Source organism: Hyaena hyaena, unplaced genomic scaffold, assembly GCF_003009895.1.
Source record: "Hyaena hyaena isolate Hyena2069 unplaced genomic scaffold, ASM300989v1 scaffold_780, whole genome shotgun sequence".
NCBI lineage: Eukaryota > Metazoa > Chordata > Mammalia > Carnivora > Hyaenidae > Hyaena > Hyaena hyaena.
Window position 1 is genome coordinate 545,078 of NW_024081410.1, and position 16,247 is coordinate 561,324.

The 16,247-nt window shown below is 52.2% G+C and overlaps 1 protein-coding gene across 5 annotated transcripts in view; it reads left to right on the forward strand.

The window, feature by feature from the left end:
• The window catches only part of ECE1 (endothelin converting enzyme 1), a 115,750-nt gene that overhangs the window by 54,473 nt on the left and 45,030 nt on the right, over window positions 1-16,247 (forward strand). For all 5 annotated transcript variants that reach the window (XM_039218753.1, XM_039218754.1, XM_039218752.1 and 2 more), the window contains 2 exons: window positions 7,499-7,640; window positions 12,725-12,937. In XM_039218753.1, the coding sequence (XP_039074684.1) occupies window positions 7,499-7,640; window positions 12,725-12,937 (355 nt within the window). The remainder of the gene's footprint in view (window positions 1-7,498; window positions 7,641-12,724; window positions 12,938-16,247) is intronic.

A 16,247-nucleotide genomic window follows, 5' to 3' on the forward strand; every position in this document is an offset into this window, starting at 1 on the left:
GTGAGCAGTGAACGCGGCTGCTTCCTGCTCTTCTCTCCCTGCAGGGCTGAGCCTGGAGAGCGTTGAACAGGACCTCAGCCCTGGTGAGGTCTGGCCCCAGGTAGGGGTGGGTGGGGGGAACAAGTTGGAAGTGTCAGGGACACCCAGTGGGGACCTTGATCTGGCTCTTAGGAAGCCAGCTTAGAGAGAGGAGCCGGGCATCTCAGTCCAGGAGGGATTCTGCCAGGTTGATCAAGGGAGGAATTGGGGAGCGTGTTGGGGCCATGCATTGAGCTGCCACCAAATCACAGTTCACCTTGGGGGCAAGCTTAGGGTGCGTGGAAACTCGCACCTCTTAGAAGCTGGACTGAGGATCCTGGGTGCCTTGGATGGTTAAGCCTTTGACTTCAGCTCAGGTCATGACCTCGCAGTTCGTGGGTTCGAGCCCCGCTTCAGGTTCTCTGCTGACAGCTAGCTCGGAGCCTGGAGCCTGCTTCAGAGTCTGTGTCTCCCTCTCTTTCTTTCCCTCCCCTGTTCATGCCCTGTCTTTCAAAAATGAATAAATGTTAAAAGTTTTTGAAAATAATAATAGTGTTCAAGATTTTAAAAAAGTTGAATAATAACACCAGTAAAGGGAAACAGCATTGATGGAGTCCTTCCTACAGTTAATTAAGCAGGTCCGGAGAGATCCGAACTCATGATTCCAAGTGGTCTGCCCACTGGAACCTGGTACCCTTACCTCCATCATCCTACTTAACATTCAGGACCTCCCTCATGTGGAGATTACTGTTCCCACTTACAGATGAGGAAACAGGTTCTGAATGGGGACACAACTCGCCTTAAGTCACAGAGCTAGAAGTCTGGGAGTGAGAAATCAGCTCAGTCTGTCTCGAACCTCTTCCCTGGGACCCTTCTTGAGAGGCTAAATCCAACAGGAAATTAAATTTCTGCGGCAGGCACTTTTCCCGTCACAAATCAAAACAGAATCTAATCAGCAACCTTTTCAGTCTCATCTTGCCCAGAAGGTTCTAAATATGTCGGCACAAAAGCATTTCAGAATTCACAACAAGATAATATGTGAGGCTGTATCACCAAAACAGGACAGTAGCCCACATGGGTAGAGCCGTTTTCAGGTCACAGAGCGCCTTCGTCGCCCGAGGCTCCTAGCAGAGTGGAAGCTGGGGTCCCGGCTTTGAATTCTGACTGCACTCACGGTCTTGGGTGAGCTGCTTCATCACGATGGGAGTTAGACAGAGTGGATGTTATTCCTGTTATGGAGCCTGTTGGGTTGTTGTTGTCTTTATGATGTGTGAGGTAAGGGCCCCGTGGCTATGTTGCGAATGATGAAGCTGAGTCTCAGAGAGGTTGGGGACATTCCTGTGGTCACAGAGCTATCGTGTGGGATGGTATAGTGTTGCCGTCCCTACACCCATCTGCCACACTGGGCACATTGTCTCCTTTTTATACAGGAAAAGCCAAAAAGGTTGAAGGGACTTGGGGCATTTCTGCGGGTACCCAACCCGGCTTCTCTTGAACCTCCTTTGCTTCCCCAAAGCGAGTTCTTGAATCAAGAACTTGTCTACCTCAGCTTATGAAGCAGAGTTTCCTATTAATTTTGTTTTTAATCATTAGGTTTTTTTTTTCCTCCCAGTATAAAAACTTTACATGCTTATTTGTAAAACACACACACACACACACATTCAAGTATAGCGGTGCCTGGTTGGCTCAGTTGGTAGAGCATGCAACCCTTGATGTCAGGGTTATGAGTTTGAGCTCCACACTGGGTGTAGAGATAACTTACACAGAAAATCTTAAAAACAAATGGCTTAGTATAAAAAAAGATTTAAAAAGAAACAGTAATTCCAGCACTTGGAGAGAACCACTTCTAGTTTTCCACGTTTACATGCATATATTTTTAAACATAATTGAGCTCACTCTGAGTACACGATGTTGTGCTGTGCTTTTTTTCATTTAATGCCACTTCATAAGTATTTTTCTATGTTGTTTAAAAACTTCCAAAACATGCTGCCGTTGAAAACTAAAATGCCTCGTGGTACCAGTAGATAAAAATATATTTACTCAGTCTGCTGAGGTTGGACGATAGGCTCGGTAACTTTAACATTATAGGTGACCAACCACCCTTTAGCCCTTCAGATGATTTCCTGTGCCTTGACGCAAAAGACGCAACGGCTCCTTCAAGTTTAAGATTTAAAAAGTGGCCCCCGTCCCCCCACCCCCAACTCTCCCTCTTTGACGGGCAGCTCTAAAAATAAGCTAACTTGATTTTTCTCGACTTTGCAGTCCATCGGTTCTAGAATGCCAAAGTTATCCAAATGAAAACTTCGATCTCTGTGCCAAACTTGACCCCTTCGTTTGAATATGCTGACCCAACACTGAATTTAGCTGGAGTCCCGTTCTACCTGTTTTTCATTTCCTTTCTCTCATATTTAGGCCCCAGTTAATTGTGATCCACTGAGCGCTGAATTTAAAGCCAGACAGGCCCCAACACAGATCCTCAGCTCTGCCTCTTATGGGCTATGAGACCTAAAAGCAACTCACGGAAACAGCTCTTTTTTTTTTTTTTTTGGTCAAATGGGGTTGATATTATTAATCAATAGTTGTTGCAAAGATTGGGATGAGGCAATGTAAGTGAAAGCATTTTGCATAGTGCACAGAAAGTGGACCGGGTTGCTATTGGAGTTACCGCGACTCACCAGGCGTGAGGTCTCAGCGATGTCTTAGATATACCCGCTCTGCTCTCTGGAGCCTCTGCTCTGCTCACACCGGCTGCCTGGCCCCCCCAGCACCCCTGCACACACATTTCGGTGGCGCAAAGGGAACTAGCTAAAGTGATTCCTGCAGCCTAAACTGGGGAGCCGGGGGCCATGACTGTTAACCAAAGCCTTTGAAACTCCTCCTGTTGCTTGTAAAAATCAATTGTTTCAAGAGAAGGGAAAGCCGAGATAATTTAATTCTTAGTGGTGATTTTCTCATTTCCTCCCCCTTCCACACACAGGGCTGTCCCTCAAGGGTGATTTCAGGCACAAGCCCGGTCAGTACTTTATGAAGACCTCTGTGCTCACCAGCAGGCCGTTTCGGCCCGTCTACCCGTTTGAGCCTTATACTCCTGGCTTTTGAGTTCTTCTAGAATCTGCGATGGTCTGACCTGGAACCTCACCTAGCTTCCTCATTTTAAAGACAGGAGACTGAGGCTCAGAGGCTGCCCAGCGACACAGACACACATGCAGGGTCTTGATAAAGTTGAGGCTGACCTTTGACCGCCCTCTTCTCCTGCCTTTGGTAGCTGGTGTTCCATCCGGGAAGCAAAGAGAGCTGGAAAGTGGTTTTTCTAAAAACTAGACTTTGGTTCCTGTTTAGATGGAAGGAGTCCCTTACCCCACAGCAGGTACTAGTATAAACTACTGTCTGTCATTGGAAGAGAGTCGGGCATGGGGGCAGAGGACAGGTGGGGCCCCAGGAAGAGGTGGGGGGACCAGAAGGCCTTCTGGTTTTGCCCTGGGCTGGCCTCCGTGGCCTCAGCTAGAAGTCCTCTGTATAAAAACTTCACTGGTCATGGTCTGTCTGCTCTGAGAGGCTGGCTGGAAGCAGGCAGCCCGGTCACCCCCTAGCCTTCGTGGGGTGGCCAGGCCCCTGGGCTGCAGGGGGTGGGCTCCTTGCCAAACCCTTGGCCAGACTGATTCCTGTTGGCCTCTCTGCACAGCCCAGGTCTCTGGGGGACCTGGCAGCGGCTCAGGGAGAACCTCTGCCTCCTTCCCCCCTGCTTCCTCTGAAAACCAGGGTTTGCCCCACTCCCCTCCCCTTCTCCTGCTGGCTCCTCTCCTGGGCCCCAGGCAGTCAGGTCCCGTCCTTGCCTGCCTGCAGAACTCGTTGTTGCTGTAAGTCTAGGTGAGCCAAGCACTCAACTCTGTAACCGAATATTTATCCTTCATTAGGGCTTTTGTTCCCTTGGCTGTGGAAACCCTGGGAACCCCTAGGCTGGACAGCTCAGTCTCTTTCTCTCCGTTTCTCTGGCTTTGCCTGTCTCTTTCTTCCTCTGTCCTCCCTCTCCGCCTCTCTCTTTTGAGGGCATCCTTTTCCTTCGGTCTCCTCTCTCTGCCTCACGTGACAAGAAATAGGATTTTAACATTTTTTTTTTTTTTTTAAATTTCTAGGAGAGAGAGAGACAGCGTGAGCAGGGGAGGGTCAGAGGGAAAGGGAGACACAGACTCTGAAATAGGCTCCAGGCTCTGAGCTGGCAGTCAGCACAGAGCCCGACGCGGGGCTCGAACCCACGAACCGCAAGATCATGACCTAAGCGAAAGTTGGACGCTTAACCGACTAAGCCACCCAGGCGCCCCAAGAAATAGGATTTTAAGCCCACCCATGAGCTGAGCATTTATAGTAATTCTCAGCTCCACCTTCCAGGCTTTGGTGGCTCTGCTCCTTGGCTGATGGCCACTCCCAGTTACCTCTCCGGAGACAGAGCAGGCTGCCTGCCTCAAGCGCCCCCCCCGCCCCCCCCAACCAGCCTCCGAGTTGGCTGCAGACTGGCTCTAGTGATCAACATGCCCTCATTTCCAAAGGGAACACGAGAACCCGTGTGTGCCCTCCCCCTTGCTGGGACCTCGTCTTGCTGGATGCTCTGAAGGAAGGCAGGGCAAGGACCACAGGGCTCGGAGAGAAGGGCCTCGCGGCCTGGCCCCGTCCTCCATGCCAGGAATTAGACGGCTTCTCCCGGAGAGGCCCCCCAGATCTGGGCACAGCGCCTCGGGGGGACTTCCGCCCCAGGGCAGGCCTCTGGGTCCCTCCTGTCCTCAGAGAGGAGGCTTGTCAAGAAACCAGCAGGCCCTCAGCCCGCTGAGTACGAGTTGAGCGAAGAGCAGGACAAAGGTTAAGAATCCTATTTTCAAATCCTGTTTGCCATCTCTTCCCGGAACTGCATTTGTAATTTAATTCGGACTTAATTCTGATTCACTTTTGCAGTGAACACCATCTGTTTGCTTGACACTAAACAATGAGGCTCAAGCTCTGTTGATGTTCCTCAGGGGCCGGGAGGCCATGGCGGCCCTGGGGCTGAGGCTGCTGGGTCTGCTGCAGAGAGAGGTTTTTTTCACTGTTCTCTCTCCTCCCTTCCTTCCTGTGTTTCTTCTGCAGCCGATACTAGCACCTAGTCTTAAGCATGTTGTGAAAAGAGAGTAGCCTCATCCAGCAGCCAAATAGAATCAACACGAAGCCAGGCACATAGAAAGCACTCAGGTGTTAGCTACTCTTAGGACTCCTTCTCCTTCTCTCTGTTCCTTCCGTCTTCTCCCTTCCCTTCCCTCCCTTTCACCTGATTCCACGCCAAGGTGTTGCTCTCTCCGCAGATGGTGAGTTTGCCTGCTCCTCTAGGCTTGATGGCTGCGCTCTCTGGCTTCCAAGAGTCAGCACCAGGCAGAGGGGCACTTCTTAAACCAAGGCCTCCCTGCCTCTTCTTTCACCTCCTCCCCCCATGAGCTGGGCCATCGGCTGGGGTGGGGCTGAGAACCCTCAGGTAGAAGCAGACGGTGAGACGGGCCAGGGCCATAGTGGCAGGAAGAGCGAAATGTCAGTGCTGCCTCGCGCTCTCTGGGCCCACCGTGGATAGCGCTTCCCAAGGGGAACTGCGTGAGAGCGTTGATGCCGAGGAACAAGCATTTATAAACCTTCCTGTGCCGGGAACGTGGTCAGCAGCGGCCCAGGCTGACTCTGCCCCAGAGTTTTCCCGTCATGGCAGGAGCGTGGTCAGAATCTTCGTTTGTCACATTTTTGAAACCATTCTTGAGAAAGGGGTTTGTGGAGGCGGCGCCCTTCCCTCTACCTGACACAGCTGTTTCGGTATCGGTATCGGGGCCGCCGGGCCCTCGTCGGAAACATGACTAGGCCCCGAGTTCCTTTTGTTGGTTTTAGAACACAATTTTTTTTTCCTCCACGTAAAGTTCTTCTGTTCCCCTTTCTCTGGTGCAGCAGTTCCCGGTCATTTCCTGCCCAGAAAATACCCAGCGGCGAGCATGAAGCCACGAGGTGCCTGAACTAAGGGGACCCCGCCCAGATCCCCAGGTGCCAGTGTGAGGCTCCCTGGGGGGGGAGGCAGTCACCCCCTCAGCTTTCAGGAGGACACTTGCGGGTTGGAGTCAGTCTCCTCATCTCCCCTGGCAGGTCCCCCCCCCCCCGGGCAGCTCCGGGGCCCCCACCTGCGTGCCCGCGCCCCAGCAAGCCTCCCTCCCTCCACCTTGGTGTTTCCAAAGGGCGCCTCCAGTCCTGTCATCCCAGCCTTCCGGAAGAAGTCTTTGTTCTTTAAATGGGCTTTCCGTGCCCCTTGGGATCTAGGCCTTGCCTCCTCTCCATTCTTTCCCCACCACCGGGCCAGCCCCTACTTATTCCTCAAGACCCAGCACAAGCATCCGCATCTCCTTCCCCGACTGGACGCCCCCCGAGGCCCCCCGCCACTTCCCACCCTAGTGTGTTTCTGTGTCTGCCTTCCTGCTGGATTGTGAGCAGGTGGAAGCAAGAGAGTCTGTCTTCCTCCCAGTGTTTCCAACGTGGCCCTGAGCCGGTGCTCAGCCGTTGTTGACACATGACTGCAGTGTCACGGAGCCAAGCCCCACCTTTGGGGACGCCTCCTGTCCTGTGGCCCTGGCTTTTGCAGAGGCACCTCTTGGAATGGAGGGGGGCTCCCCTCGAGCTGGGTGTGAAGGCCTGGGCTGAGGGCTTGTTTGTCCCTTCTCAGCCCTGAGGGCCCTGTCACGCCCTCCACTTCCTCTCATTGTGCCTCCCTTCCTGTTTAGCTAGATTGTTAGGCTGGGGACATTTTTCCTCCCTTTGAGGACCTGCCTGAACGGAGCTATCTCTCCATTCCATCTCCCCTGACGTCTCCCAGACTCAAGTCCCTGATCTGCTGGTAGGCTCTGGAATCAACAGACGTGGGTCCAAACTCCATCTCTCCCCATTTAGCTGTGTGACGAGAGGCAAAGGTCTCACCCTCTCTGAACTTCAGTTTCCTCATCTGTAAAAGAGAACTGCTAACAGCCCTCACGGGACTAGGAGGGCGTAATGAGCTAAGGATGTCCGCACTCCTGGGCAGTGTGAGCTGTGGCTGTGTCATCCCAGCCTGCGCTGTGGGGCTCTGAGAAGAGCCAGCCGGACGCTCCCTGGATGCCTGCAAATCCAAACATCCTGTTCTTTTTTGAACTCCTTGCTAGAGAAACAGGGAAGAGCTCTTTTTTTTCCCTCCTACCCGTATCGGGTAGCACAAAAAACACAAGTCCGGCTGGGTTGAGCGGCTTGACTCTGGTGTTCAGGAGCTAATCCGAGCTGCTGAGCAGGGTGGCTGTTCCTTTCCTGGATTAGGGCTGATTCTGTGGGAACCAGACCACCCCTGAGGCCCAGGGCAGCCCTGATGCCTCCCCGGGGCCTGGGCCTGCCGAGGAGCCCCCTGCTCCTGGGGAAGGGGGGTCCTGGGCTCACGTCCTCCCCACCCCTCCTGCCTCCTTCCCTGCAGGTGAACTTCCACAGCCCCCGGAGTGGTCAGAGATGCTGGGCTGCGCGGACCCAGATGGAAAAGCGGCTGCTGGTGCTGGTGGTACTCCTGGTGGCCGGGCTGGTGGCCTGCTTGGCAGCGCTGGGCGTTCAATACCGGACAAGTAGGTGCCTCCGTGTTTCGATGTGGGCTTGACTCACTCCTGCCTCCGGCTCTGTCCATCCACTCGTGCGAGAGGGCTTCCCTGCTCAAGCCAGGCCTGGCCTTCAAGGCCAAGGAGGGAGCTGGGTCTGGATGGCTTGGTGCTGAGATGGACAGAGACATGGGAGGTGTCAGACAGCGTGGGTGGCGTAAAGGTTTTGGACATGAGTCCAAACACTGGCCCAGCCGTTTGTTGTCTGTGTGACCTTGGACAAGCCACTTAATCTCCCAGAACCTGTGTCTTCTCTAATGTGAATGGGGAAAATGGCGTCCAACCTGGGGCTCGCTCTGAGGTTTAGAGATAATGTCTATCACGTTATCACATACCTGATGCCTATTAGGACTTCTTTAACCTTCACTCTGGGTGCTATTATTGTTAAGATGTGGGCTGATTAGAGACACAGTATGGTGCTGTCCGTCATCCTTAGTTCCAACAAAATAGCAATACTAGCTTCCGTTTACTCAGTACTTTCCGTGGACCAAATCCACACCTCTTCTTTACAAATGTGGGCTCATTTCCTCCTCACAGCAACCCTGTGAGGTGTGGTTACTTTGGGCTCCATTTTATCTCTGAAGAAAGTGAGGCGGTGAGACAAAGTGACTTGCTCAAGGTTACGTGGCTGATGCAGAAGTGACGAGAGCAGCCAGATTTCAACTGCACGCTGGTGGGGGCCCCACCTGCCTTTGTGATTGGGGTGCGTGTTAGAACCCCTGGAAGAGCAGCCCTGTCACGGCCCAGTGGCCCTTCGTGTACTTCATTTGTACACATTGCAGTCACATTTCTGTACCGCACCTTGTTTAGCGGCATAATCAGGCCCCTCTGATCCTGCTGTCAGGTTCGAGGCTGGCCCTCTGTGTTTGGCTGAGAGGGTCTAGTACCTCATGTAGAGTTGATGCTCAGTAAGCACTTATGGAACTGGAAAGGGTGGAGCCGAGGAGGGGGAATCCAGCCGGCTCCGGGGTCTCTCACAGCCTGAGCCCCAGCATCTAGCTTTCCGATGGCAGATGGCCCATCAGAGCAGCTTCTGGGGGCCTTGCTTGGGGTCCAACCCCACCTCCTTGGTCACCTGATCTCTCATGCTATCAGAGAGATTATGACCCCTCACAGGATCTGGGAGCCTTCACCCCAGGCTTCTCTGAACCTTCTGCACTGTGAAGTCGCTGGCCTGCATGGCTGGCCATGTTAGACTGGGAGGGGGAGGGAGCATGAAGGCCCAGAGAGAGGGCAGGACCTCATCTGAGGCTGCCTTCCAGCCCCCTGTATCAGGCGCTCCGAGAGTGTCCCAGGAGTTCCCAGAAACTAGAAGGGAGACCCGGGGGCTGGGGCCCAGGCGGGGCCTGCAGGGAGCAGCCTTGCTTCGGCCTGTATCGCGGCCCGCTGAGGGCTGCAGGAGGGGTGTCCCCAGCCTGGATGAAAGGAACTCTCCCCCCAGGTGACGCTGAGCCCTGAGCCAACCCATGTGTCTTCACTGGCTGCCTTGGCCCGGGGAAAGCCGCAGCCACCCCAGATACTGACAGTCACCTCATGCCTGTCAGCAGGTGCTGGCATTGGTCACACCTGAGCCAACATCAGGCTATAGTCAAAGCACATTCTCTGCTCATCCTGAAAGACCCATCTCAAAGTTATGTCTGGGCCCTTAAATACATATTTATCCACCTTCATCCTGCACCCCCTTTCCAGAAACTTGCAGGTGCTTCCCAGACAACAGCAGCAAAATGCACAGATCCTCCCAGAAAAGATTCTTAAGTGTCTTACTCTGTGTTGAGGCCCCAGCACTGCCCGGACGGGTGCTCTGAACTAGATCTGGGACTGTTCCTGCTTTCTCGACTGGTCACGCACATCCTCAAAGGAAGAGAGATTTCCTGCCTGTTCAGGTGGCGACTGAGTGCCGGATGCAGCTCATTTCATTCACTCATTCACTCATTCACTCATTCATTCATTCATTCATTCATTCAGCAAACACCTATCAGACAGCTGTTAGGTGCCAAGTGCAATGCAGTGCAAAGGAAATGTAAATGTGAGTAAGGTGCTGGCCCTAGCCTCAAGCTCATGTTCCAGTCAGGGAGGGAGACAGGGAGACAGCCGTGACAAAGTATAGTCTGCTCAGAGAGCGAGCATCCAGGCAGCCAGCCAAGGGGCCCAGCAAGGACTGAGGGTCTGGGAAGGTTTTCCTCAACAGTTGAAGCCTTGAAAGTGTTGACCTTGATGTTAGATGGGGGGCGGGGAACCTGGAAACAATTCATTGATCAGATATGTGTTAAGCACCTGCTGAATCAGGAATAGCTGGGGAAGGATCTACAAACCATTAAGCAGGTAAACAACCAATTATTTATTGTTGCTTAAGCATGAGCTTGAGCTCAAGCTTAAGCATAAGCATGAGCTTAAGCACCTAGCAGACAGGTGCTTTAGTGAAGAACTCAGACCATTCAGAGTAACTCCCGGAGACTGGTTTCTTCTTTTGTTTTTAAACCCAAGTCCCCTTATGATAACCTCAAAAATAACTCATCCAAGATTACCCCCTCACCTCTCTTGCACGCATGTGGGCATGCAGATTCTGACATGTCTTGTTCCCCAAGAAGCACCATCTGGCAATCTGTCTCCTGGGCATTCCCACAAGCCAAGATATTGTCAGCCTTTACTTCCTGCAGTTTGTTGTAGAAAAACAATAGGTATTCTTTTGCTTTCCCAAATACGAAGTTCTATCATAATAGTGAATAGGCATTTTCAAACGATGCAGAAAGGCTCTTCCCGTTCCCCCACCCACCCTAAAGACTCTAGGAAATGTATTTTCCCTTGTAGGGGAGTGGGCTGTGCAACTTGGATTGAGACGGTCTCATCCAGAGATAGTTAAATGGCACCATCTTCCTGCCTCTTCCTTTCTCTGTTTTCCTGCCTGATGTGCCCGTAATTTGTAATTGTCGCATGGTTATCTCCAAACAAATAATTACCTCAAAATAAAGTTACCTTGATTTTTGTGGTGTTGTGTGGCTCCTCTGAGCCCTGCCAGACTTGGTGCCGGTCATCAGATGTTAAAAAGCCCCCAGGAGGGGCACCTGGGTGGCTCAGTCAGTTAAGCGTCCGACTTCGGCACAGTTCGTGATCTCATGGTTCGAGAGTTCAAGCCCTGTGTCAGGCTCTGTGCTGACAGCCCAGAGCCTGGAGCCTGATTCGCATTCTGTGTCTGCCTCTCCCCCACTCACATTGTCTCTCTGTCTCTCTCTCACACACACACAAAAAAAAACATTAAAAAAAAATTTTTTTAAGCCCCCAGGCGACCCCTGTGGGGCTGGTGCAGAAAACTCTGCATCGTTTTCTGCTCTCTGCAGGTTGGGTGGGAACATGGGGTCCAGCCGTGAAGGCAGCCATCATCACTGTGAAATCAGGTTCACTGTGCTTCCTCTCTAGATGGAGAAACTGAGGCTCAGGGAGATGAGGTTACCTGCACAAGTCTCAACCAGAATCAGAAAGCTGGGATTTGAACCCAGGTCTCAGAGCCTCCAGCCCCGGCCCCGCCACACTCCTTCCTGTGTGGTAGGGATGCCGAACTTGCCAGAAGGGCCGCCCCAGACCTGATGTGACTGGCAAAGAGGCCGTGAGGGAAAACAGGGAAGCTGCCCTTGGAGTTGCTGCAGCAGAGCAGAGCTGGCTCAGCCTTGGCCCTCCCCCTCGGCCCGGTGACCCTGTTCCGTTCACTCACACAGAGCCTCGGTTTCCTCCTCTTTGGACCGGGCATCACAGCTGTCTGCAGTGAGGCCTGAAGGAGATGATGAATGTGTGTAAAGTCCTTCTTGTCGCCTGCGTGGCGTGTCAGCGGACGGTCCCGCTGGGCTCAGGCTCTTAGTCACGAGGCCTCCACCTCCCACAGAGTCGGGCTTCTCTTGCCGCCTTGGACTGGACCCCTGCTAAGGCTGCCCAGTTTGGTCCCTCTGCTGGAGCCCTCTGACCAACACGGAGGCAGGGGTCCACCCCCTCTTCTTGCCTCTGGCCTTTGAAGAGCCGTCACTGCCTCTGCCCCGTGTCATAGGAGAGCCAGTCAGAAACAGCTGATTCACTGGGGGCACTGAGAGTATTTGGCAGCCCTGCCCACGGCCCACCTGCACCGGCTACCATCCCTCCTTAGGGAGGCACCTGACAGATGGGGCCACCCTGGACCCCACCTGTCATTGCTGGGATAGCACCCCTCCAGGCCCACCGGACACAGAGCAGCGAGAGGATGGGGTACCTTGGCTGTTGAACAAGACACTTAGCTTCTCTGTGCCTCAGTGTCACTTGTATACAAAAATGGCCTTAAGCAAAATGGTCTCTTAGGTTTGTTTTGTTTTTGTTTCTTTGAGAGTCAGTGAGATAATCTCCCACCGTGTACTCAGTGGGAATGATTTGTCTTAGTTTTTTTGGTTCCTGATAGGCTCTCCTTTATCCTAAGTCTTGGCACCATATTGTCTGTGTCACCCGTTTGTCATGGACTAAATAAACTCAGTTTATGTTTGTAGAATAAATGTCAGACATTTCTGCTCCTGTCGTCATTTAACTTTTCTTGTATAATGTCTGTAGCCCCAGATAAATTACTAGCTCTTAAAGGAAAGGTCTATGCCTTTTATATCCTTCACCACACACACACACACACACACACACACACACACACTGTCACACCACACTCAATAAGAGTCTAGAAGATACTCAGTAATTATTTTGTCGAATAAATGAATGCATGAATGAGTGAATCATTTTGTTGAACATCAGGGAATAAGAAAAAATCAATAAATATTTGTGGAAAGAAGGACTGATTAAGAGAAACACCTTTGTTCTGGGTACTTGTCAAGCCATAGAAAACGTTTTCAAATGGGATCTCAACAAAAGTCTTGTTTTACAAGCCAGGAAATCATTAATCTACTGAAACCATTTCTCTCTGGAAGTCTAGCGACTGTCCAGCTCCAAATCCAGCCGGTCAGGGCTAGGGTGGCACACGGCACCCCAGGCCACCTGCACTATATTCCCACAGCCTTCTCCCTGCCCTTCACTGGCCTCTTCTCTTTGACCCCTGCCAGGAACCCCCCCAGTGTGCCTAAGTGAGGCCTGCGTCTCTGTGACCAGCTCCATCTTGAGTTCCATGGACCCCACGGTGGACCCCTGCCAGGACTTCTTCACCTACGCCTGTGGCGGCTGGATCAAAGCCAACCCTGTGCCTGACGGCCACTCGCGCTGGGGGACCTTCAGCAACCTCTGGGAACACAACCAAGCCATCATCAAGCACCTCCTCGGTAAGCACCCAGCAGGAGGCCAGCGCGTGGGCTGCGGAGGGGAGCTGTCAGCAGAACCTACCTGGCCAGGCCTGGTTAGAGCAAGGGCTTGACAGAAGGGATGACCAGAGACTTTGGAGTTGGTGAAACCGGGTTAGAATGTCTGCCCCGTCACTCATTGTGTGGTCCCGAGTAAGTTACTGGTCTCTGAGCCTCAGTCCCTTCATCTATAAAAATGGGAGTCATACATGGGGATGAAAGGTACAGCATAGGGAATGTAGTTGATGGTACCATAATAGCCTTGTGTGGGGACAGACGGCTATTCTTGGAGTGAACATAGCACAGCGTATAGACTTGTCGAATCACTGTGTTGTACACCTGGAACCATGTAACATGGTGCGTTACCTATAATCAAGTAAAAGAGTTTTGTTAATGTTTATTTATTTTGAGAGAGAAAGAGAGAGAGAATCCTAAGCAGGCTCCATGCTCAGCATGGAGCCCGACTCAGGGCTTGATCTCACAACTGTGAGCCAAAATCAAGAGTCAGATGCTTAACTGACAGAACCACCCAAACACCCCCAAAAGAAAAAGATTTTTTTTAATTTTTTTTAATGTTTTATTTATTTCTGAGAGAGAGTATGAGCAGGGAGGGTCAGAGAGAGAGGGAGACACAGAATCTGAAACAGGCTCCAGGCTCTGAGCTGGCAGTGAGCACAGAGCCCGATGTGGGGCTCGAACCCATGAACCGTGAGATCATGACCTGAGCTGAGGTTGGACGCTTAACCGACTGAGCCACCCAGGCGCAAAAGAAAAATTTTTTAATGGGACTAATAATACCCAAACTTCAGAGTTTTGAGAACTATGCAGCACATGTGTACACAGTTCACATGGTATGTGTGGCACATAGTAGGTGCACGAGAACTGGCAACTGAGGTCCTTGCTTTTGAGGCTTTAAGCTGCGGCTTAGCTTTGACCAGCATTGACCGTGAGCTTTGACAGCTGTGAGCCCAGGGAACCAAGGCTGAGCACTCTTGATCAGACTTTAAGGTTGTGAGCAGATGAAATTAGAACAACAGTTTATCTGAGAGTTTACGCATCACAGGCAGGGATGCGGTGCTTGGGCTTGTACGATAAACCGTTTGGCTAAAGTTCTCCTCTTTGCGCCTTGTTGGGCCTAGGCACCACTAGTTGACCTTGGTGTTGGTGGTTTTATCCTTAGATTAGAGCCCCATGTCTGTCTTGTTTGCAGGGTTAATGTTTGTTGAATTAACCCCTACTCATTGGAGTCGGTCCCCCATGTGAATTCACAACACCCAGCACAACATAAAGAGATCCTGACCTGAGCCCCTCGGCAGCTGAGACCTTGGCCAGCCCTCTCCTGCGGCCCCGGCCCCATCCTGGGACCTAAATGCTGGGAGAGGCTAGATCACGAAAAGCCGTCAGTGACAGAACTTAAATTCAGAGATTCAACAGACACTAAGTTTTTTAAAAATACCTTTAAGCTACTCCAAGTAAGTAAAATATAAGAAGAGACCCCAAAGGGGACAAATCTTCTCAAACAGACAGAAACCTTCCTACGAGACAGGAAAATATTCTAACTTGACAATCACGAATCTCAGGCAATTGTGCCTTTTAGATGGCAGCGGAAATAAGAGGACCAGATCAGGCGAGCTGTCCTTTCCACGCCAGCCTCCGGGGGGCAGAAGTGCTGCTGCTGCTGGGTTTGACCCGCCCACCATTTCTCCTTGGCCCCCCTCAGCAGCCCCCTGTGCGGTCCAGCCTCCTCCGGTTCGAGGCCCTGAGGATCAGAGCAGGGTGGTGCTTGGAGGTGTGCTGAAGGAACTCAGTGTGTCTGGGACAGCAAAGCCCCCTACCCGCTATATGCTATCGGGGTGCCTCTGAAGGGGGACACCGCCTTTCATTTCAGAACTAGAAGCTTAACAGGCACATATGTCTACGGGAGCCAGACTGGAATTCAGGATGTCCCTTCTCCAACATCTAAAGACAGCCAAGGGCATGGCACAGGCCAACAGCCAATGCAGGAGAATGGTCCAAGTAGGAAACAAGATGGCCTAGGGCCTCTCCTCGAATCACCAGGACCTGGGTTCAAATCCTGCCTCTACCACTTGTTGTGTGATCTCGGGTCAATGACGTGGCTTCTCAGGGCTTCTCCTCTCATCAGTATAATGGGAACCATGCCTCCTCCAGGTTATGAAAATAAAGTGGGAAAAATGTATTTAAAGTGCATTACCAGGGTGCCTGGGTGGCTCAGTCGGTTAAGCGTCTGACTCTTGATCTCGGCTCAGCTCATGATCTCATGGTTCGTGGGATGGAGGCCCACGTCGTCAGGCTCTGTGCTGACCGCACGGAGTCTGCTTGGGATTTTCTCTTTCCCTCGCTCTCTGCCCCTCCCCCACTCTCACACCCGCATTCTCTCTCAAACTAAATGAATATAACTTAAAAAAAAAAAATAAAGTGCATTGCCTAGGCCTGGCATAGTGTGGTGGCTGCTGGGTATATTAGTGTTACAGTTTTTATTCACCTTTGACCTTTGCAGAGTAGTTTAGTTTACAGAGCTCTTTTTGTAGATGTCATCCTGTTCGATCCTGTAGGTCAGAGCAAAGAAGGTTTCATTCATCGCATTTGATAGATGTGGAAACTAAAGTCCAGAGGCATCCGCAGGACAGACTAGTAGGTGGCATGGCTGGGACTTGCCTGAATCGGGGCCAGGTGTCCTTCCCCCACCGTCTCACACCACCTCCTTCAGATATAAGGGGCACGTATGACTCCGCCCATCTTGCTGGCAGCGTGGAGCATCGAGGGTCAAAAGGAAACTGATGTTTGTTGAGTGTCTGCTGCTTGCCATGCTCTGTACCAGGCTCTTTATATCCACTGCCTCCATTGTCACAACCTCTCTGGGACTTAGGAACCCTTGTTCCCACGTTACAGATAAGGAAACCAGCTCAGAGGTGTTAAGTAACTTTGCCGAGGATACATTGCTGGTCCTGAATGCAGAGGGGCTCCAGCCCTAGGGAGCACCGAGAGGAGACAGAGAAGACAGGCAGGGAGGCCTTCTGACTTTCCAGTTGGGCCCGGGACTGGCCCTGTGTGTGGTGCCCGTGGCTGTGCTCCTGCCAGTCCTTATCAGAAGGACCTTGAGTCTTTGCTAGGACTGACTCCCTCCCCCATCCTCCTGTCCCTCCCCTCAGCTGGCAGCGCCCATGAGGACTGGGCTCTAGTCTGCGCCCTGGCCTCAACATCCATCCTGTCCCTGAGAGTCAAGGTGGAGGTAGAGAGCTGTGCTGTGCTGGGTACGGAACAGCCAGAACCC